Consider the following 24,616-nt stretch of genomic DNA (forward strand, 5'->3'; position numbering starts at 1 on the left):
TATATGCCACATAATTCGCCACAAATTGTCTTTATTTTAGAGAGACGATGAATCTCTGCCCATGATTCATTTGTAGGACATGAGCCCGTTGTCACTTGGTTGCTCACGATGCCTGTAATGAAATTCATTTTACCGAACATTTTCTGCATCTGTTGTGCAATGAATAACAACTTGCCTCGAACTGAAGAGTGAAAATGCTGCTGTTGAGGCATGTCTCGACCATGAACATTAGCCTGGCTTTGTCTTCATTCTTCAGAAATGGAAGGTGGTAAGAAGAGATGCCATTTGCCTTGTAGAGCATTGCCCAACTGCAGTCTACTTATAGTGGCTACATCAGGTATATTCAAAGGTAGATGTCATTAGCTTGTAGGATACCTACGGATTGGCTTGGCACCAGTAGTTTTGCCTGAAAGATTTTTTGGCAATGTAAAGGTTATAATGGTGTAAACAGTGCCTTTAACTAGCAGAGTTACAATACTTACAGTAAATGAAATCATGAAGGTTGAATTTGATAATGCTTTTGAGCTTAGGCTGGAACTGTTGAGCTGTAGTTGGCAGTGGATTCTGGTTTTTGCATAAAATGTGCCATGGTGCGACATGTTGCACATCATGACTGTTTTGTTAAGTGGAAGCTGAATTAAGGGTTGTCGCGGTAGATGTCAAGTTTTCTGCCTAGCATCGATACTAGATCAAGTATTCATACGTCCAAAGCTAATGATGGATGTCTTTGTGCAGTCCTAGATTAAAATCTGCAGTAATCACTCCCAAGTGTTGCCCATGTTCGTGTGGTGCAGAGTCATTCCCTTATGGGCTACTGAAGATGGGGCCACTTAACCCGGCAAAACTCTCCTGCTCCCTTGTAGCAGATTTGTACTCGTGAAGATTAGGGGATGAGGGGGCCATGCCCTCTCGACAACTGCCGTAACTCTGCTAATCACAAGCTTTCTAGGAATGTAATGGTGACAGTGATAGCAAACTTGGGCCTGGAGTGTTGCTACAATCGCTATGTGAATAGGATTTTGACGCTGCCTAGTGAAAAGTGCTTTGAAAGGAAGGTCATGTCACTTATAGTTTCCTATATCGTATCTCCATCAAAAAGCGGCACAACTGCCAGAACGATGCTGTCAAGCTCATACAATGCTGTTGGCGTGAGGGGTGCAGTCTTCGTCCCATGCTTGCTTGACACGCTGAAAATCTGGCATCCCGGAGGCAGTGATTGCAGAGGGTTGGCTCTTCGCGAAAGCCTCTAGCATCTGTGAAAAAAGTGTAGGCAATGGAAGAAGATAGATATGGAAGCGATTGTATGTAGTACGCATGGAGTAGGGTCAATTCAATGCAATCCAGTTTACGAGAGAAACTCAAAAATACACTTACAGTTGGGTACATTATCTTCAAGACGCATTCCGAAGCCCTGTTGAACACTGGGTCAGTAACTTCTGAAATTGATAGCAAAATTGCAATTGACAAGAGTTCCCCCTGACAGGGAAAGGGACCCATATCTTTAGTGTGCCTTACTCAGTTCAATGTCACAAAGGGAGCATTTCATCAAGATTGGTAGTTACATACAATCTGGGTTCGAACTCTCGGCCAGGGTACTATTCTAGTCTGTTCGCTCAGGGTTGTGTCATAAGCATTAAGTGTGTAGCCTAAATCTCTCCGCCAGTGCCACTGTATTGTAAGAGGGTTAAGAAGCATTAACACGTTAAAGGTGGGCGTGTTCATTAATTTTTTTGTTTTTACTAGCACAAAAACCCTGTAATGGCATGATTTTTGCTAATGTGTGCTCACAGTGGTTCCACTAATTTGTCCTAACTCACGAAGGAAGGAAAAAGGTATTCCTTCCTCCGTGGTCCTAACTGATGACAGCAGGTGGATGGCAAGCATTTAAGAGAGAGGAAGGGTGCTGAGAGGCTTTAGGGGTGGGCGGGGCTGGATTGATATGGTTGTACCCTTTAGCTCGGGCGGCGGCTAATGCCACCTAGCCGTAATACTTAGTGAACCAGCAACTAGATTTATCTTTTTTTTTTCTCTCTCTCTTTAAATAGTGAAGTTGAAAACTGGTATTTTGCAGTGCAGGATTTAATTTTCACTCGTGCCTTGATTATAGTCACCAATCAGATAACCTCCTCCTAGTTAATTCTACACGCTGAATGTCTATTTTGCCCTCCCTGTCTCTAAACCTCAGTGCTTTGAAAAACTGCGCCATAATCCTGAACTATAGGGTGAGGCCCTTTACAGAACATTATCAAGTGTTCGGCAGTTTCTTCTCCTCTCCGCATGCACTGCATACCATGTCTGCCCCTTCGTATTTGGCCCGATAAGTCTTGGTTCGCAATACTCCCGTTCTGGCCTCAAGCAGTAGAGAACTACCCTGAGTATTATCATAGATGCTTGGCAATTTCCTGCTTGAAAGTTCGATAGATCCCTAGTGCGGACTTCTTAATCATGCCAATTCTACACATATCGGTCTCGGTTTCCTTCACCTTCTTAACCTGTTTGGCCCCCTGCTCTTTTCTAAGTACTTACCCATCAATTTTCTTGTTCGCTTCCTCCGTTTTATATCGACATTTCTCATGTACAAATTGGTGAAAACCTTCCTAGCTCAACACTCCTCCCCCATTTCTCTCAATCGCTTCTCAAATTTTATCTTGCTGCTAGCTTCCCTGCCCTCAAATGATGTTCATCGCATATCACCTTGTACTCCCTGATTTGGTGTATTCCCGCGAGCTCCTAAAGCAAGCATACCTATTCCACATTGCTTCATTTCTAATCTTGCATGAACTTCTGATCTCATGCACAAGACCGCATTGCCGAACGTCAGACCAGGAACCATGACCCCTTTCCATATTCCTCTCACATCATACCTATTGTAATTCAACAGTGCCCTATTTTTCGTCACCGCTGCATTCCTGTTAACTTTAGACGTTACGTATATTTCGTGTTCCCTTAGGTACTCGGTCCCATTGCTTATCCATACGCCCAGATAATTGTATTTATCTGTTATCTCTAGCGTGACCTCCTGTATTCTAAACTCACTAACTCCATTGTCATTAAAAATCATGACTGCTGATTTTTCCTTACCGAGTCTGAAATATAACCTATCTCCCTCATTACCACAGTTGTCCATCAATCTCTGCAAATCTTCTTTGTTGTCGGCCATTAGCACTATATCATCTGCGTAGATTAATGCTGGTAGTGCCTGATCAACGAGTTTTCCTTGTTTGACGAAAGAGAGGTTGAAGCCCAGTCCACTTCCCTCTAATTTGGCCTCTAATCCTTGTAGGTACATCATGAATAACAATGGTGACAGAGGACACCCCTTCCTAAGCCCCCGTTTCACCTCTGTGGACTTGTATACCTGTTTTTCCCACTTTATAACTACCTTGCTACCTTTATAGATATCCTTTAAAAGATTAGTGACTACATATTCCATGCCTAGTGTGTCCAGTATTCCCCACAAGTCCTCTTGAACCACGCTACCGTACGCTCCCTTGATATCCAAAAATGCTAGCCACAGGGGCCTGAGTTCCTTTTCTGCTATTTCGATGCACTGCGTCAGTGAGAACAGATTGTCTTCCAACCTCCTGTGTTTCCCGAAACCCATTCTGCAGTTCCGCCAGCACCCCCTCATCCTCTATTTATGCCTGCAGTCTTTCCTTTATAATCTGCATCGCCAGCCTGTAGACCACTGATGTCACTGTTATAGAACGTAGTTGTTTATGTCAGCGCCATGATGGGCTGTGCGCGGGAGTACAAAGGCTAAGGGCGCAGCGTTTCCAGTGCATTTTCGAGAGGACGCGCCAATTTGCACAGCCCAGGGAGGCGTTTATGAAAAGGTGAATACTGCGACCTGCTAGTCTGCATACTATGGGATTTTGATTGCTGACCCATAGTATGCAGACTCGCACTGTAGCATAGCACTGTAGCGAGTCACATCTGAATTTCGACCTCCGGGTAGTTTGGGGCTTTTAAAAAAATATGTATATATGTTTACATGCTAGAACAACGACACGATTAAGAGGCAAGCATAATTACAGTTGGCAACTCGACCTTGTGTGGTAATGGACGCCGATGATAAGCCACTACAACAATTCGCTCACGGCGATCAAAAATTCACCTCGTCAAGCATCCATCTTCTGAACACCCTCCTTACAACGAATAAACGCAAATACAGGAAAACTGAAACGGAACTCGCTCACCGTTTCTTACGGTTACGGAAGAAATAATGTATGCGCTTCAGTGTACTTAGCATAAATAAATAATTAGTAAATGGCTTGTTCAACTATGCTGGTGAACAGCTGAAACAATTCACTACAACTCATAAAACGCGCTGTTGACTCGGCGGGCCAGATGGCTTTTTCACTGACGTTTAACGTGAGGAAAACTGCATTACTGACAGGAAAAAAGTCATACAAAATATGTTTACCGCGTTCACGCGTACATAACTCGAATAACAGTTTTCGGTGGCGGATGTATATTAATTCATAACACTTCCAGCTCTCACCTGAACACTTATATGCCAAAGCAGCGTCTCTGATCATCAACGCGAGCAGGGACCAGCGTAAAAGCCTCGACATCCTGCACATATTCCTGATATCGAGTGCGTACGTATTATAAAACAGCCGCCACTGGCCACGTCCTGCGACAGACCAGCTGACAGGAGGTCCGGAGTTTTTCTTTTGCACCGATTCCGCGCGGAAAAGTTAGCGGGCAGTAAAAAAGAACAGCTTTCTCCCCCTCTCTGCGCCTCTGGAAATCGGGAATTAATCGAGGGGTGGTCAGCTGCGCTGCTGCAGAAATAAACAAAATGTAAGCTGCGCGTGTTGACATTTGCGCAAGCTGAGCATTCAAACCTTCGACTGACTGTAGATATGGCGGTCGCCTAATTGAATAATTGGCTTGCGTACGTCGTTTCACCTATAACTTCGTTTGCGATGAAAACTGCACGACACCAAGGATACGACTGGAAAGGGAAAAAAAGGACAGTGATTTCGCCACAAGGGCATTGATATTTTGTATATTAATATTTTGTATATTCTATGTTCTATATTGTCACGAAGGACGGCGACGCCAACACGGTCCCGAAGGCGCCACTGCTTCGAACTCTGCCGGGAAGGTCACCAGCCGTTTGGCAGTGTAGGTTTCTCAGCTCGCGACTGCTTCTGCGCAGAGCTGATAGACAAGCGGGCGAGACGACGGTGAGTTGAACAAGGTTTATGTACAGCATATATACAGAGGCGTTACAAATTCGGCACTGGGGCCAACAGCTTAGAGACTCGAAGAGCCGAGCTCTCTTCTCTGACACATAAGGCCCGTTTACATTGACCCGACGAGGGCGCGTTGAGTCAAAATAAACCGGTTTTGTGGACTCGCCCTCCCCATGTATAAGCGGACGCGTCGGGGCGGAGAGTCGTCGCGGCGAGTCCCGTCGACCCGGAGACAGGGGGTAGGTTCACCGAACTCGCCGCGCTCAGAAAGGGCATGTATAACCGGTCGCGCTGAGTTGACGGCTCGTGACCTCTCCCGCCCGTCGCGGTCTCCGCTTCCCCTGTCCCCATCCCTCCGACGTTGCTCTTTCTCTGTCGGCCGGTACGCGCGCGCTAGGCACGATGACATCCTCGCGGACTCCACGCACCATGTGGACAGATGATGAAATAACGACGTTGCTAGCTTTAGTCAACGAGAAAAACTGAGTGATTTGCTCGATAGCAAGCATAACAGAACGAGGACATCGTTCTGTTGTGCGGTAAATGCAGATCAATTTTACGTTTAAATCTTGCTTGGCACGTCCTACGAGAGCTTGTTGGTTATCGTTCTCACGACCGGCTATTTTGCTCTGCCCGTAGCAGGAAATTGGCTTGTGCGCCAGAAATCTCAAATACGTGCACATCAAAGCTTTAATAAAGTTTCTGGTCACCTCGCCATCATAATACATTTGCGTAAATTCACAGAATTGTCTACTAATGCACAGCATTCCAACTCCGCTTGCATTTATTTTGCGTTCTTCACAGCCAGGTTCGACTATGAAAAGGCAAATACTTTCGGGTATTTTATTCTTTGTAAGTTTTGTTTTGGGGTTTTTTTGCAAGTGGTGTTAATTGACTTTATCACAAAAATTAAGTGCCTTTACCAATACATGTAATTTCCCCCCAGAGGAAAAGCGTAGTCCAGGGTTGGTTTCGCTCTTTTTAATTCGTGTTTTATGAATCCCTGAATGGACTTAGGCATTTCGAACGTTGTTTCGGTTTAGTGTTCGGGTTTTGGAGGAGATGAGGGTCGTTCTACGCCAGATATCCCAGACAGTACGCTAGACCATCTACGATTACACTATAAAAAGTAATGGTTGTTCACTTTACTACACTGGAACCAATTTCTTAAGAAAATTTTAATTTCTTAAATATGGTGGCAGTTAGGTTGCGACGAAACTTCGAAAAAGTGAAATATTATACGCAGCACGGTAAAACGATTCCAGTCGGTAGGAAAAGAGCCGCATTTCCTTGTTAAAACGCATTTACCACTAGTGTATGTTAATGTGCTTTGCGGGGAAGCAATGCAGTGTTCTTGACCAAAGTCAGAAATTTTTACAGCTTTTCAACTATTCCAGAGACAACGCAGCTGCATAGCTTGCTTGCATTGTTGACGGTAAGTGGGGGAAAAACACGAGTCGCGAAGACAGTAGTTTGGAAGCGCTGGCACATGAACTTTGAAAAATTTGCAATATTGCTCATGTTCAGGCACTTATTGGTCTGTGTGGCGCTCCATATAAAAATATACACTTTGGATCATTTCAAAGGGTGCAGAAACGATATTTATTCTGACCTCACGGCCGCTGGCCGTGAGGTCAGAATCCTCCAATGGGGTCGCGGCTGGGCCGCGTCATTCTCATCGAATCCGGATCCGCTGCACTGCACGTAGCTGCACCCAAGGACGAGTGACGTCGCCACGCATTGCGTCAGACTCGCCAGACAGGAAGGCACCGACCGATTGCTTCGACGGGCTCGCTGTGCGTGCGCGACAGGAAGGCACCGCCGCGTGATGACGCCGTTGAGTTGTTCGCGTCAGGCGGGCTCGCGTGCTGGCCTTGACACAGATTGCCTTTTTCAGAGGCATGGACGTTCGGCGTGGACTCGCAGGCATAACAGCACCCCCGCCGCCAGACAATGCGCCGAAAAGACGAGCTGCTTTCGCGTGGCTCGGATGTCAGTCGCGCTCGTTCGCCAGGTCCCTCTATAGGTTGGCCTCCAGGGCCATGGGGAGAATGCAGCTCCGGACTGTGTTGCGGGAACACATCCCTTTCTTGAGAACGGATCCCACCTCCACTGGCTTGTCGCCGCAACTTGTCGACCAGCTTCACTCGTCTCTTCTGACGATCTTTGGTCTCAGCACTTGTCGATGGTTCTGCAACTTGTCAAGAACGGTTCGACAACAGACAACACACGACACAGGCAAGTGCCCTCGGTCACCCGACAGAATACCAGACAAAGTATATTACAACATATACCTAGCTACGTGTCTATCAGATTTTCGTTCCCTCTACATCAAGAGGCACATGTGGGACACAAGACTCTTAAAATGAGAACTCAATTTTTTACATGTACAACAACGTAACGAAATAGAATAGAACATAAAGTTGGCTCCTTGAGCTCATTCTGGACGAGAGCGCTCAGCTAAGGCCGTGATGAGGACAAAATTTTGCCCCGAATCGCCAGCGAGAAACCGAAAGGTGGAGAAGGTACTAACTAAACGCACGGCTCAATGTGTCTGCATTAGCGTTTAGCTTTCGTTTTTTTTTTTTTTGTAGCGAACGTCAAAGTTGTGCTGTTGGAGTATCATGCTCCACCTCAGTAACCGGCCACTTTTAGGCGGCACGTTATTTAACCAGGTTAGAGGACAGTGGTCCGTTTCGACCACAAACCTCGAACCGTAGACATAACAAGCTAGCTCTTGAACGGCCCACACGAGGCAAGCGCATTCCTTTTCAGAGGTACTGTATGCCTCTACCCTGCCGCTGAGTTTTCGACTTAAATACAAAACTGGCCTTTCGTTACCAGCACTGTCTTCCTGGCACAATACAGCTCCCATGCCGCGATCACTCGCGTCGCATTGAATCACAAATCCTTTAGAGAAATCGGGTGCCATGAGAACAGGCTTTTCGCTTAGGGCCTGTTTTAGCTGGCAAAACGCATTCTACTTTTTTTTGAGTCCCGTACTACTTTAACCGGCTCGGATTTTCGAAGTGCGTCAGTTAGAGGGCTGGCAATGCTAGAGTAATTTTGCGCGTAATGCTGATAGTATCCAGCCAGGCCCAAGAATGCCCTTATCTCAGATTTCGTGGTTGGTCGTGGATAGTTCACGACAGCGGCTACCTTAATTTCTGAAGGTCTACGCCGGCCACGCCCCACAACGTGCCACAGGTAAGACTGTGATATGTGTCGTGCGCGAAGCTTCAAAGTGCGCGCCATTCAAAGTGCGCGCCATACAAAGTGCGCGCTTGAAGCAGACAACGACGAAGGTAGCACGAGCGCTGAGTAGCGTGGCGGCGAAGGTACGAGAAGGAACGAGGAAGACGGGGCTCATCCTGCGGCCGAGACGCAGGAGAAGAGTAACGCAGGAGAAGGAAGAAGAGGAGGCGCTGCTGCAGCGGAAAAAGGAATTCGCTAGCGGAATTGCGCCCGCACGCTTGCTTGCTCTGGGGGTTTGGCTGAAATCTGAGTAGCCTCTACTGAATTTCTTCTTGGATAGGCGTATCTAAAGCCTTAGCATTGATTAGCTAGTACCCTTCTGGCTAGTCAATCCAGACAGATGCCGCTTTCTTCGCCTGGACCAGGGACTTATCTCTGGTCTGCTTCTCTTTCACCGCAGGAGCTACCAGTGGACCAGTTCCTACGCAATGGCGTCGCTTCCGTTCCTGTGGCCCTAGTCCCAAGCAACGACGGAGTCATTAAGATGAAAAACCCTAAAGTGATCCAGTCGGAACTCAAAGCAGCGACAACTCACTATCACACCATCACAGAGGTCCGGCAGTTTGGCAAGGGAGGCATTGTCTGCTTTTCTCCTGACCAGCTCTGTGTCAAAGACTTACTTAAATGCTCGATGTTCGCTACCAATCCGGTGAGCGCCTTCATTCCTCCTCACCTAGCATGCGTCAGAGGTATTGTCCGAGGCGTAGACATCAACATGACTCCAGCTGAGGTCCTAGAGATGTTCTCTGAGGCAGGTGCTATTGCAGTTTATAGATGCTCACGAGTTGTAGAACAGACAAAGATCCCTACTGAGTCTGTAATTGTCACATTTGCCGGGTCGATTCGCCCCACTGAAATCAAGGCGTGGCCTTTAATATTCAGAGTCGAACAACTGTCACCTCGTCCCCTCCAGTGTCAGAAATGTTGGCGCTATGGACACACTTTAAAAGGATGTAGGTCAGCTCCCAGATGCCGAAAATGTGGTGAGGCACATACTGCAAATGAATGCAATTGTACTGAAGAAAAGTGTTGTCTTTGTCATGAGCAGCACTGCGCAGATAACGCTAATTGCTCAGCCAAAGCGCGGGAGACTCAAATTATGGAAATTGTTGATCGCAGACGCTGTTCACGAAAAGACGCCATCGCTGAAATTCAGGCAAGAACCCAGGGATATGCTGGTGTTGCAGCCCGACATAATGCAACTTTAGAAGCTTCTCTTTCAGTGTCCATTGCAGACATGATTGAAAAAGCGATGGAGAAAGCTATAGATCGCCTGGCCACCACCCTTTGTGACTCCTTATCTCATATTGTAGCCACTCAGTTGACGCAAATATATGGGACACCAAGAGATATGAAGGATACTTCCCAAGACAACGTAACTCTCCCACCAAGTGAAGCAGACGCAGAGTCATCTCCTTCAGGGGTACAGGCTGCAGGGCCCTCTTGTACAGACAACCAGAGGATAGGTGAAGACATACTAGAGGATGATCAGGATTATGATGATATGGACATGGACATCAAATCCCTAAAGCGCACTCGATCCCCTGTCTCCAAAAATACTGGCTCTTCAAAACATTCAAAAAACAAAAAATACCAGAAGGAGAACCTATCGAAGAGCGATTTTCTTAAAGACAGCATTTTAGATAAGGTAGTTGCCGAAACAATTCTGTCAAAATGATAGGTTCTATCAAAATTCTTCATTGGAACTGCCGATCTATTCATTCAGCTAGTACAGATTTATTGTATTTATCTTGTAAATTCAATCCAGACATTATTGCACTGCAAGAAACGTGGCTGTCAGCACATAATTCGTTTTACCTACCTAATTTCCGGTCTTTTCGCCTGGATCGCCCATCCAAAGGTGGAGGTTTAGCGTTCTTTGTCAATAATAAAATTAGTTCAAAGATCAAAACTTCGTACAAAAGTATATCCCCCGAATGTGAAATTTTCGCTTTAGACATCACCTTGCCTGGATGCTCTCCCTTCTCTCTGGTAAATCTTTACTTTCCTCTGGGTGTACAAGACACGCGATGTTTAGACATGGCTGTTAGTTCGTGGTGCACAGAAAAAATTATGGTTGGAGATTTTAATTCTCACCACACTAGTTGGGGTTTTAGGACTGATCAATGTGGACAACGCTTGTGGGACTGGTCTATAGACCATAATTTATCATGCCTCAACGCTAGAACTCCCACATTTATCCGAGACCGATCCCGCTCTGCCTTAGATTTGAGTTTTATAAGCTCGGGTATTTCTAGCGTATCTTGGACTACTCTAGACTGCGCCACCAACAGTGACCACTTACCAGTACTGTTTGAAATTTCTTGCCCCATTATTCCATCTTACTCCCAAGCTCGAACCTTTATCAATTATTCCAAATTTAAAAATGACCTAGAAGTTGCTTTGACTACCCCCACTGAAGACAACGATGAAAATAAAGCCATGAAATTAAGTGCGGTAATTAAAAGAACGTTCAAAAAAGCAGAATTTTCTATTGAGTCTGATACGAGAAAGCCTTGTAGTCAGTGGTGGAATTCTGAGTGCTCTCGTGATCATAGACGACGACAAGCGGCTTGGAAGCAGCTAATTCATAATCAGTCCCCCAAAAATTGGGCAGATTACAAGTTTATTGCTGCTACATTTAAGCGCACCGTGGCTAAAGCTAAAGAAGACTATGACAAAAAACATTTCGACTTTCTTTCCAAACCTAGAAATAAGAAAGCGTTATTCCGATATATGAGATCGCGCAAAATTCTGCCGTCTCTAGCTAACTCTGATTATGACAGGTTATCGACGGAAGAAATGACTAATTCGTTAGAGGCAATCGGAAGAGGTTTAGCTAACAGATTTTCGTCGACTTTGACAATCAACTGGCAAAAGTCCTCTATAAAGACTGACTACGAAAAAGTGACATTGTCCGAAATGTCAAGCGTAATTAGAAACTTACCCTCTTCGGCTCCTGGTCCTGACGGTATAACAGTTCCTATGATTAAAATTTTATTCCAGATATCACCCGGCGACGTCCTCAACCTTATAAACTATTCCTTAAGCAATGCCTGGATACCACATGACTGGAAAATAGCTAGAGTGATTCCCATATTAAAAAAACAAGGGTCAGGTTTTAACATTGACAACATCAGACCAATCTCTCTAACATCTCACCTGATCAAAATTATAGAGAGAGTTCTCAATAATAGAATAAAAGTTTGGATGGCTGACAAGCTAATATTGAAACCATTTCAAATAGGTTTTCGTAGCGAATGCTCAATTTGGTGTGCTCATGCCGACTTAGAGAGCCGAATACAGCTTGCCCGAAAAAGACGACAATACGCGGTACTAGTAACACTAGACATAGCTAAAGCTTATGATAGCGTTGAGCACCCAATTTTATTGAATTCTTTACACGAATGTGACTTTCCGCGATATATTGTTGATTGGGTAGCAGAGTTTCTAAAATCGAGAGAATTTTATTGTGCAAAGGATGGATGTCACTCATCTAAATTCAAACAGCAACGTGGAGTACCTCAAGGGGCGGTCCTATCTCCGCTGTTATTCAATGTGTTGATGAGCTCAATTCCCATTGAACGAGATATCACTGTCTACATTTATGCAGACGACATTGCATTTTTCGTTGCAGACAGTGACATTTATTCTTTGCATCAAAAATTGCAAAAGTACATGTATTCTCTTGAAATTTGGCTGCATTCAATTTCATTGTCTCTAAACATCAGTAAAAGTGCGCTCCTGGTGTTCCCTATAGCAGATTCTATTCAAATTTCAGTACTTTATAATCAGGAACCGATTCCACAAGTAGAGTCTATCAAATATTTGGGCATTATTTATAACGAGAAACTTAACTGGAGCCCTCACATAGACTATAACGTGGCAAAGGCACAACGAGCTTCAGGCTTATTGCGAAGGTTGAGCAACAGAAAATATGGGTTACGTAGACACACCTTATTAATGATATATAAAATGTACATGCGCCCAATACTCGAATTTGGGTGTATATTATTTTCGGGTGGCCCTACGTACAAAATTAAACCGTTAGTTCTATTAGAGCGAGAAGCGTTACGGTTGTGTTTGCGACTCCCCAGGTATGTCGCTATTAATGTACTATATCAGGAAGCTCGCATACCAACTATTCTTTGCCGATTCCGTATCTTAACAGTACAAACATACTTGAAATTTTACGGCTTATCAGCGAGACGGTCTGCATATGCCTTTATTAGTGACCCCGACGCCTTCTTCCTCGCTCACTGGCCACGCTTTCGTACTCCCCAGATTATTTTTGTACAAAAGAAACTTGAAAGCATAAAGGTGGATATCAGATCGGTAATTGGAACCAAAGCATTAAATCACAATATTACGATAGAATGTGATGAAATTTTTCCCCCACTATCTAAGTTTCAATCTTCGAGTTACTTAAATGACAGGTTAGAAGACTACATAGCTCATGCGGAAATAAAGAACATAATAGCCACAGACGCTTCTGTGAATAAAGAAAAGGCAGCAGTAGGAATCGTCTCAGATTACCTCGGTTGGTCATTCTCGGTAAGACTACCAGACTTCACTCCGGTTTTCGAAGCTGAGCTCCTGGCTATTATTTTAGCGCTACGAAAACTTCCTTCAAACGAAGAGAGTGCAATGATAATTACTGATTCTCTTTCGCTGTGTACTACTCTCACAGCTTCAGAACAATCAAGAGCTCTAGCGACATTACAAACATTAGTTCCACCTCATGTGAAGTTCCTGAAGTTAGTCTGGGTCCCGGGACACTGTGGCATACGGTTGAATGAAATAGCCGATTCACTATCTCGAGCCACACTTGATGGCCCTGTGATCTCGGTACTACCAGAATCGGAACACATAGTGTCGATCAGATATAGAAAATGGGCTATTTATACGGATATTATGGAAAATATTACTAAATATACGGACTATCAGCACCTAACATACCCCTGGAAACCTCAGTGGAGTCAATCTAAAAAGTTAGAAGTTATTTTAACCAAATTTCGATGTCGTGTCCCTCCATTAAACTTTTACTTGCACAGAGCTGGTCTGGCGATATCCCCCCTGTGTCCATTCTGTGAAGAAACGGAAACAATAGAGCATTACTTTATAACATGTAAAAACTATTCATTAATTAGGAAAAGACTTTTAATTGTTCCGTTTCAAGCAGTAGGTTTAAATTTAACTGCAGATAATGTTCTAAGTTTCGGTGCCTTTAGCTTGGGACATTGCCACAGGAGCGTATTCGATGCTGTATGCAATTTCATTCGAGAATCAAAGCGCATGTCATAATAATGCCTGCTTAAATATATTTCTGAAGACACTTGTCTAATTTTGAATGAAATTTGCATATTCATTTGATTGTGACCGGGTGAGATAAGCTCGATTGTCTGGTCTACTCAAAATTTCTGTCTTCCACTGTAGTATTACCTCACCTTTTCTCTTCTTGATTCAATCTTCAATTATTTGTTTAGTTTAATATTCCTTTTTAGTTAATTATTATTTTCTATTACATCATTAGTTTTTTCATTAAGGATAAACCTTTTAATATATCTCATATAGGATACTTCTAGATTTCATGGCCAATCCCCCATAGTGGGTATGTGCCAGTGCGAAGGGGCAACAACAACAACAACCTCGGCCGTTGGGTTCCGGACCCGAGCCTAGTAACAGTCGAGCCCGGCCTACCTGCCACGTTCTACCTGCCACGGCCGTGCGTCGCTGACGTGCTGCGGCTTCAAGGCATCCTGTGCTTGAGGACACGCGGAGCTGTCGGGCTACGGGCACGAGTTCCAGCAGAGGTGTCCGGCCGGGACGCGGCCGGTGGTAGTGCCTGGTCTACCGCGCCAACTGGTCCACCTGGTCTACCGTGCGAGCAACGCGGAGCTGTCGGGCTACGGGCACGAGTTCCAGCGGAGGTGTCCGGCCTGTACGTGGTCGGTGGTGGTGCGTATACCCTTCAAGTTGCCGCCTCGTCTACCGTGCGAGCAACGCGGAGCTGTCGGGCTACGGGCACGAGCTCCAGCAGATGTGTCCAGCCGCGACGTGGCTGCGGGGGCGGAGCCTACCCATCAACTAGTCGCCTGGTTGACCGTGCGGACAACGCGAGCCAGCTCAAGACGTAGCAACGAACCTCGGTGAGACCGACCTCATGTCTTGTGTCCATGTTAAAAAGGAGGGACGGTTAGTTTAGGACTTTGATAGTTCACAGAGACAGTGAAGGATTCTTTAAATAGCCTGTCCATGTTATGTGTGTTCGTTTTTCGTGTGTATAAAGTGTGGCGTACAAACGGCCTCGTCTTTTCGTGGGAGTCTGGGGCGACGGCTCGGACACCCATTAACTAAGAACCTGCACGTTGCTATAACACCCACTGCAATGTAACACTGGCGTCCGCTGTGACAGGACGAGGCCATTTGTATCGCTTGAGTCAGGCTGACGATTAGTGAGGAAAAGATGAGCTCGACAGATTTAATGGCGTTGGCCATGCGCATGGGTTTGGAAGGTGCGGAATTGAAAACTTGGATTGATGAGCGAGAAGCTCGAGCTCGTGAGGAAAGGGCGGCAGAAAGAGAGGCGAAGAAGGAACAAATGCAGTTGCAATTACAAGTCGAGGAGCAGGCCCAAAGGACGATCCAATTGCGCCTTCAACTGACTCAGACTGAAACCGCCAGAGAGCCTGTCGGGGCAGACATAGGTCGATCATCAAGGGTGTCTTCCAACGTCAATCCTCATAATTTTATACCAGGATTTGATGAAAACCGGGATGACCTAGATGCGTACTTAAAAAGGTTCGAGAATGTGGCGACAGGGCAAGAGTGGCCTAGAGACAAGTGGGCCACGGCTCTGAGTTTGTGCCTAAGCGGAGAAGCGCTAAAAGTGTTTGGTCGCCTATCCCCTGAAGATGCACTTGATTACGAGAAAGTGAAACTGGCTCTATTTCAGCGATTTCGCTTCACAGCGGAAGGGTACCGTGAGAAGTTCCGGCACAGTAAGCCTCAAGAGGGAGAAACCGGCCGGCAGTACGCTGCACGATTAATGAGTTTTTTCGACCGATGGGTGGAAATGTCGAAAGTAGACAAAGAATACGCGTCAGTTCGTGACCTGATTGTAGCTGAACAGTTCATCAGTAAGTGTCATGATCGAGTGGCGCTCTTTTTGCGTGAAAAGAATTGCCGTAAACTTGAAGAAATGGCTGAAGCGGCAGATCAGTTTTTAGAGGCACAGCGACAGTCTAACCTGCTTGTTTTCCGAGAAAAGGCTGAAAACGGCATGGCTGTGAAAAGTGGGAGCACGACCTCAAAAACTTCAGTGCAATGTTTTGTTTGCAACAAAATCGGCCATAAAGCCTCAGATTGTCGCGCTCGGACGAAGCAACCTTACTGTGGGCATTGTCGTAGGGCAGGACACGATACCCAAGTTTGCACCAAGAAACCCGCCACGTATAAAAAGGCTTCATGTATATTGTCCGAAGAGAACTCTAAAGACAATGATAACGCATCCGGCGGCGGGCCCGAGAATAATGTGTCGGGGGCAGTAAACACGCAACAAATGGCAACGAAATATCAGATGCCAGTTCTCCAGGGTTTCCTATTTGATAAGCCTGTCTCTGTTCTTCGGGATACAGGAAGTAACACGACGGTTGTGCGACGTTCCCTCGTGCCCGACGAAGTGCTGACAGGAGCTATGACGACAGTATTTTTAGCCGATGGGAGCAGAATAAAGGTTCCCGAAGCAAAAGTGGAGATATTTTCGCCCTATTTTTCTGGCACGGTGATCGTTAAATGCATGACTTCCCCATTGTATGACGTCATCGTGGGAAACGTGCCAGGATCCCGTGATCCCAATGATCCAGATAGCAGGTGGAGCGAGGGACTGTCGGAAAGGAAGACGAAGTCTAAAAGCGTCAAGGAGAGATTAGGGGTGATGAAAGCAGATCGCTACGAGAGACCAATGATCAGCGTAGTCAAGAAATCAAGTACTTCGTTGGATTCGGTGAAAGCAACCGCTTTGAATATCAACCAACGAATCTTCAAGATTGAGCAGGCGGAGGACAAGAGCCTAGATCTCTGTAGGAACAAAGTTGGGCAGGTGTTTTTTGGGAGAGGATCGACAGAATATTCGTTTGTTATGCAAAAGGGAGTTTTATATCGCCATTATCGGTTATCCTCCGGCAAGATAGTACAGCAGGTAGTTGTTCCTCGCAAACTGCGGAGCCAAGTACTGCAGCTAGCTCATGAAAGTCTGATGGCGGGCCATCAAGGCATCAAGAGGACAATTGACCGAGTACTAGGATCATTCTATTGGCCAGGAGTTCAGGAAGAAGTAAAGAGATACGTGCGATCCTGTGACATTTGCCAAAGAGCATATCCAAAAGGTAAAGTGGGCAAGGCGCCTCTGGGCGTAATGCCGTTGATCGACACCCCTTTCGAGCGAGTGGCAATCGATATTATCGGTCCTTTAAAACCTGTGTCGAGAAACGGAAACCGCTACATATTGACCATGGTGGACTTCGCCACGCGCTACCCGGACGCGGTGGCCCTGCCAGCAATCGATTCGGCGACAGTAACAGAGGGCCTGGTGGAGATGTTCTCACGCGTAGGATTCCCGCGTGAAATTCTATGTGATCAAGCATCTTGTTTTACTTCCGAACTGATGAAAGAAGTCAACGAGTTACTGGCCATTAAGCACCTCAGTTCTACACCTTACCATCCTATGTGTAACGGGTTGGTGGAACGATTTAACGGTACGTTAAAACAGATGTTGCGGAAGCTCTGCCAGGAGGAACCAAGATCCTGGGATCGGTTGCTTGCCCCACTCCTTTTTGCCTATCGTGAAGTGCCTCAGACCAGCACGGGATTTTCTCCCTTCGAACTTATTTACGGGCGTGACGTCAGAGGACCACTTAGTTTGTTAAAAGAATTATGGATTGGAGAACACATCGGCGACGAGGCGAAGACAACTTACGGATATGTATTGGATCTGCGAGATCGTCTTGAAAAAACACTGCAGTTGGCTCATGAGAACTTGACACGAGCAAGAAAATCACAGAAGCAATACTATGATCAGCGAAGCACGAAACGTCAGCTTGAAGTAGGCGACCGGGCCCTTATTCTACTCCCTACTACGGAAAATAAATTACTCATGCAATGGAAAGGACCTTTTAAGGTCACAGGGAAAAAGGGCAGTCATGACTACTGGTTGGACTTGGGACGTGACACCAAGTTGTTCCACATCAACATGTTAAAGCGTTACGAGGATCGCGAACCGGAGAGGTTTACACAAACAGCGTCATTCGTAGTGATGGAAGAAGAGGAGGCAGATTCACCTATACCAGTTTACACTATTGACCAAGGGACTGGGGTGGAGACAATTAATATAGGTGAAGGGCTGGCTGAAGAGGAAGCTGCTGAGCTCCAGCGGATTCTGACCAAATACCAAGATGTGTTTTCCGAAATGCCAGGAAAGACCAATTTGCTGGAATGCCCGCTTCGACTGACAACACCGGATCCGATTTGCACTCCGCAGTACCCACTACCACTGGCGATGAAAGAAGTGGTTGAAAAGGAAGTTCGAGATATGCTCAAGCTCGGGGTGATTGAGCGATCCAATTCGCCATACAATTCCCCCTTGGTGCTAATTAAGAAGCCAGATCAAACTTATCGGACATGCATAGACTTTCGTCGCATCAACGAGGTGTTGATATCAGATGCGGAACCCATACCACGGACGGATATGATGTTCGCAGAGGTTGGGACCAAGAGGTTTTTCTCGAAATTCGATCTTACCAAAGGATACTGGCAAGTTCCACTGGAACTGGAGTCGAGATCGGTAACCGCATTTTCAACTCAGACCGGACATTACCACTTTATCTACATGCCATTTGGAAACAGATCACCAACCTCTACAGTACTTAGCCCGAGCCAAACACTTGAACAGTAGGGTCCTGAGGTGGAGCCTGGCATTGCAAGAATACTCATTTAGCATTCAGCATATAAAAGGGTCGGAGAATACCGGTGCGGACTTCATGAGTAGATTGTGAGCCAAGAGTTCGGACTTCATGCACTGTGATATTGGGTGTTGGACACTCAAAGTATGTCAGTGTATTTAACGGTGTTCTTGTGTATTTAGTAAATATTGGACCTCGACATGTGAACTATACAGAGGACATATACAGTGAAGGGGTTTACAGACCGCGCACGTGTCAGCAGTTTTTTTTTTTAAAAAAAGAAAAAAAAACTCATTTAAGGGGGGGGGCTTTTGTGATATGTGTCGTGCGCGAAGCTTCAAAGTGCGCGCCATTCAAAGTGCGCGCCATACAAAGTGCGCGCTTGAAGCAGACAACGACGAAGGTAGCACGAGCGCTGAGTAGCGTGGCGGCGAAGGTACGAGAAGGAACGAGGAAGACGGGGCTCTCGACTCGGCCGTTGGGTTCCGGACCCGAGCCTAGTAACAGTCGAGCCCGGCCTACCTGCCACGTTCTACCTGCCACGGCCGTGCGTCGCTGACGTGCTGCGGCTTCAAGGCATCCTGTGCTTGAGGACACGCGGAGCTGTCGGGCTACGGGCACGAGTTCCAGCAGAGGTGTCCGGCCGGGACGCGGCCGGTGGTAGTGCCTGGTCTACCGCGCCAACTGGTCCACCTGGTCTACCGTGCGAGCAACGCGGAGCTGTCGGGCTACGGGCACGAGTTCCAGCGGAGGTGTCCGGCCTGTACGTGGTCGGTGGTGGTGCGTATACCCTTCAAGTTGCCGCCTCGTCTACCGTGCGAGCAACGCGGAGCTGTCGGGCTACGGGCACGAGCTCCAGCAGATGTGTCCAGCCGCGACGTGGCTGCGGGGGCGGAGCCTACCCATCAACTAGTCGCCTGGTTGACCGTGCGGACAACGCGAGCCAGCTCAAGACGTAGCAACGAACCTCGGTGAGACCGACCTCATGTCTTGTGTCCATGTTAAAAAGGAGGGACGGTTAGTTTAGGACTTTGATAGTTCACAGAGACAGTGAAGGATTCTTTAAATAGCCTGTCCATGTTATGTGTGTTCGTTTTTCGTGTGTATAAAGTGTGGCGTACAAACGGCCTCGTCTTTTCGTGGGAGTCTGGGGCGACGGCTCGGACACCCATTAACTAAGAACCTGCACGTTGCTATAACACCCACTGCAATGTAACAAAGACACCTCGCCGCACCCTAGGTGACATTTAGTAGGTTTCACGGCAAGACCAGCTTCTTTCAACCTGTTCAGCACGACGCGTAAATGCTCGACATGTTCTTCCCAGTTGTTAGAGAAGATGGCGACATCGTCAAGATACGGCAGAGCTAACTCAGAGAGGCCTTTAAGAACGCGGTTCATTAAGCCTGAAAAACAAAAGGGCGTATTTTTCAATCCAAAGCTCAGCTTAAGTGGACGATACGTTCCAAATGGAGAAACAAATGCGGCTAGCACGCTCCGTAAGGGGGACTTGCCAATACCCTCGCACGAGGTCTAACGTGGAAATATAGCTGGACTGTGACACAGTTTCTACCCTCTCCTCTAGGTTTGGTATCGGGTAAGTTTGGTCTCGAGTTATGGCGTTAATACGTCGATAATCGATGCATGGCCTGGGATCTTTTCCTGGCACTTGAACCAATATTAGAGGGGATGCATAGTCACTCTCGCCCAATACTATGACTCCCAACTCCAGCGTTTTATCGATCTCCTCTTTCATGATCTGATTTTGCCCAGGGTAACAACGATACGGCTTGCTACGGATTGGCTCCTCACAAGTTAGCTCGATATCGCGTGTTCAATTACCGTCGTGTTCCCGAGACGGTCCTAAAACACGTCTTCAAACTCTGAAACAATCCTTCTCAGGTCCTCCTTCTGGACTTCACTTAACCTAGACTCTAGGTTCAACTGCTCCAAGATTACCTCCGATCCCCTTTCGATTACATCACTAGAACTCAAAATTTCTTCTCCCTCTTCCTCTGAAGCATTCAACAGCAGATTTACGACCGCTTGACGTTGAACATGTGGTTTCATTAAGTTACTGTGATAAATTTTGTTCGGCCGCCTTCCTAATTTCATTTCATAATTGGCATCAGAAAGCTTCGATATTACTTTGGCAGGCCCTTCCCAATGAACCTCAAGCTTGTTCTTTTTGGACGGCCGCAGCAGCATTACTTGACTTCCTACTTCAAAAGTGCGCTTCTTCGCCGATTTGTCGTAGTACTCCTTCGACAACACTTGTGCAGCTTTCATGTGGCTTTCCACAAGATCTTTCGGTTTCCCAAGCCTCTGAAGGAGGTCTAGAACATACGCAACCACATTAGGGTCCTCATCGAATCCCTCTTAGGACTCGCGTAGCATTCGCAATGGTGTTTTCAAACTCCTGCCATACACAAGCTCTGCAAGGCTAAAACCAGTGCTCTCATGAGGAGCTGATCTCAAAGCGAACATAGCGGGAGGAATACACGCTTCCCAGTCGCATTTGTGCTCGTAGCAAAGAGCTCTCAGTATCCGTTACAGAACGGAATGCATACGCTGTACCGGATTTGATTGCGGGTGATGGATCGAGCTGTGCACTACTTTTATTTCACATTTATCCATAAAGGTAGAGGTAAGGCAGCTGGTGAAGACACTACCATTGTCGCATTGAATTTCAGAAGGAAATCCGACGCGTGCAAATATGGATAGCAGTGCATCCACGACATGAGGGGAATTGAGCTCCTTAAGTGGTAACGCTTCCGGAAATTTTGTCGCTACACAGAGAGCCGTTAGGATGTACCGACAACCTTGCCTTGACTCTGGCAATGGTTCGACGATATCAATTACTAGGCGCCGAAAAGGTTCTGTGATAATTGGCACAAGCTTCATGGGTACGTGCCTTCCACTTGTCCGTGGATTTCCCCGCTCTCTGACAAGTGTCGCATGAGCGTACTAAGTCTTCGATATCCTTCTAGCATTTCGGCCAATAAAACTCAAGGGAAACTCTAGCCTTGGTCTTTTTTATGCAGAGATGCCCTGCCCATGCGTTTTCATGCGCCAATTCCAATAGTTGGCGACGATACTTTTGTGGCACCAAGAGCTGCTCATACTTGCGACATTGCGCATTTGTGTAGCTCCGATGCAGGAGCCTTGCTTTCTCAAAAAAAGAGACATTCTTTTTCTTTTTTTCCAAGTTTACGCTTTCCATTAGCGCTTTAATCGAAAGGTCCTCACGCTGCTCTCGAATGAGTGCCTCTCGATCAACCCTCGACAGCTTACTCCAACTTTCTGCTACAGGCGAGAGCGTTGCACCCCTCTCGCTCTGACAGGCAGACGTGTTTTCGCGCGCTCCACCTGTTCGGCGGTTTCAAGGTCGTGCAAGGTTGTGCAAGGTCGGTTGGTGCAGAAGCAGCGCGCAACGAGAGATAAGTTTCTCTTCGTTTCTTTGTTGTGTTCGTGAACACCATTATTACTTTTTTTTCTCCTAATCAATAATTTGCGTTGCGAGTACTGTAGGTGTGGGACACGGGCAACGTTGTAGTGACGTTGACGACGTGAACGAGCTAGGCGGCTGTTTTGAAGAAGGTCGGGGCGCCCGGTTAGTTGTTAAAGAGCTAGAGCCGAACACGAAAGGGACCTAGTGAGAGGCTACTAGCGAAATTGAACACGTATGTGTGCGGTGTAGGCGGCAGCTTCAAACAGTTGTTGAGGTAGGAGAGTTAACGGAGGCGGCTGGATAGCGGGATTAGGGTTAAACGTAGGCCTGTCGGGCACTCGGTCCGATGGTCGGGCGGGCGATGGCTAAGGAGGCTAGGAAAACCACGAGCGATAGTGAGCTGGTGCAGTGCGAAGAATGCAAGCGCTGGTGCTACTTGGATGAGACAGCATTCACGAGTTTGGCCGACGTGCAGAAGGCGAGTTTCGTGTGCAAGCTGTGCGAGGCACTGAAGGCGGCCGTGCAGCGCATGGAGGCTAGCATCAAGGGGCTTCAGGGGGAGCTTAGGGCGGAATAGGAGCAGAGGATAGAACTCCAAAAACAGCTCGGAGCATCGCGTGAGCGGGAGGAGGCTACCGCCAGCCTATTAGAGCAAATGAAGGGCGACCTTTTAAAAGAACGGGAAGGGCGGACCGAGCTAGAGCAGCGGGTAAAAGAGCTAATGGCGCTTTGCCCCGGCCCCGAGCGGTGTGAAACGGAAGGCTTGGGTAGCGGAGAAGGCGACAGGTGGGAAGGAACAGACGAGAAGGGAGGTCAGGGGGCCGCAGTGTCTGGCCACAGCACGGAGGCTCCGAGAACGTACAGCTCGGTGGCGCAGCAGTCTTCAAGCTGGGCAGAAACACAGGACAGACGGCAGAGAGAGAAACAGGTGAAGCAAACAGGGGCGCCATCACAAACAGGAAGCCAGAGATTGGAGCGTAGAAGGGTCCTAGTGGTGGGGGACTCTAACGTGGCCAGGGTTAGGGATGGCGTCTTCAAGACAGTGAAGGAAGATGGGAGAGTCAGGGTGGAGGCACAGTCAGGGAAGAGCATGGTGGATGCACTTGCCAAAGCTCATGAGGTTGTAGAAAACAGCATGGAGGGCGAAAATCTAGTCATTATTCATGCTAGGCTCAATTATCTGTTGAAGGACAAGGATCAGAACCTTCAGAGAAAGTTAGAGGATTGGATGCGTAAGCTCCGAGAAGTCTCTGGGAGTGTGCATGTGACCATATGCACAGTCCCAGAGGTCTGGGGGCAGCCTCGTGGGATTGAAAGGAGGGTAGCGGAGGCCAATTGTGTGAGCCAGCAACTCGGATACAGCGTAATGGAAGTTAACCAAGACGTGCACGAGCCCGGCGCTCGCCCCTTTGCTCAGGATGGCATTCACTACAGTGGTGCGACGGGCAGGAGGGTCGGTAACAGAATGGGTCACTAAGCCATAGCTTTTTTAGGGGGACCCAGAGCCCTGAGGCTAACAGTGTAGCCAAAGACGGACCTAAAGGGGCACAAATATTCAAGCCACACGAAGTCCGTGGGAGAAGAAATCGGCGTAAGCACAAGGGCCGAGCTAAGTCAGACGTAGGCTATGTTAACATGCAGGGTGGCAGGAACAGGTTAAAGTGGGAAGATATAGAAGAGCAGTTGAGGCAGGAGGAGCTGATGGTATATGGGGTGTTTGAGACACATCTTCGGAACATGGAGCAACCACCCTACAATCCGGACTACGCATGGGAATATTGCAATAGAACAGAAGGCAGTGAAAAGGGGGGTGGAATTGGTGCATTTATACATAAAAGAATGGGTTGGCAAAGAGTCAAGCAGGGATGCATGGAACATTTATGGTTAAGAGGGAAAGTACTGGGCAGATGACACTCCTTGGTTTGGTGTACTTGTGGACGGGAGCAAAGGCCAGAGAGGAAAACCAGGCAATGGTGGAGTGTATATCTAAAGACATTGAGGAATTAGGAGAAGAGTGCGAGATAATTATACTAGGATATATGAATGCGCACATAGAAATATAGATGGGTATACTGACTCAACAGGCAAAATGATCATGGATATGTGTGAAAGGCATGATTTGATCATTTGCAACAGTACCAAAAAGTGTGAAGGGCAAATAACATGGGAGGTAGGAAGGCTGCAGTCAACGATAGATTACGCACTGATGTCACATAGGATGTATGATAAGCTCAGGGGAATGCACATAGATGAAGGTGGTTCCAGAAGTCTGGGTAGTGATCACAAACGTATCAAGCTAAGTTTTGGAAGTGCAGTGAAAGTGGGAAGGAGACAAGATGAGCAACTACAGGAAAATTTTCATTCAGAAAGGCAAATATACATTGCTACTAAACAAATTGAGAAAGTAATCACTGAGGATAATAAAACTGTGTGGACATACACAAATCTAATTAGACAGCTTGGGCTAGAGCTTACTAAGGCACGTGAGAAGTCACCCCGGAAAAAAAGACACAAGCCCAAGAGTTGGTGGGATGAGGAAGTTAAGAGAGCCATAGCAAAACGTCAGCAAGCCTCTAGGGAACACAGACATGCTAAGCAACGGGGTGAACTGAGAGATGATGTTGAAAGAAAGTTGGAAATCTTTCTAAGCTCTAGAAAGGAAGCATCCCTCCTGATCAATGAAAAGATTAGAAGAAAGGGTGCTCAGTGGCTGGCAGAAGTACATAAAAAGGACAGAAAGGCAGCT

At 46.9% G+C, this 24,616-nt stretch overlaps 1 protein-coding gene across 1 annotated transcript; it reads right to left on the reverse strand.

The window, feature by feature from the left end:
* Positions 1 to 10: 10 nt before the first annotated feature.
* LOC142803721 (uncharacterized) lies at positions 11 to 4,719 on the reverse strand. Its single transcript, XM_075889464.1, has 5 exons — positions 4,505 to 4,719; positions 1,375 to 1,436; positions 1,137 to 1,253; positions 380 to 406; positions 11 to 250 (listed from the first exon to the last, which is right to left on the reverse strand). Exons 1-5 carry the CDS (start codon positions 4,584 to 4,586, stop codon positions 125 to 127), a joined length of 414 nt encoding a protein of 137 aa, XP_075745579.1. The 5' UTR covers positions 4,587 to 4,719; the 3' UTR covers positions 11 to 124.
* Positions 4,720 to 24,616: the final 19,897 nt, after the last annotated feature.

The sequence above is a fragment of the Rhipicephalus microplus genome, chromosome 3 (genome assembly GCF_043290135.1).
Source record: "Rhipicephalus microplus isolate Deutch F79 chromosome 3, USDA_Rmic, whole genome shotgun sequence".
Classification (NCBI taxonomy): domain Eukaryota; kingdom Metazoa; phylum Arthropoda; class Arachnida; order Ixodida; family Ixodidae; genus Rhipicephalus; species Rhipicephalus microplus.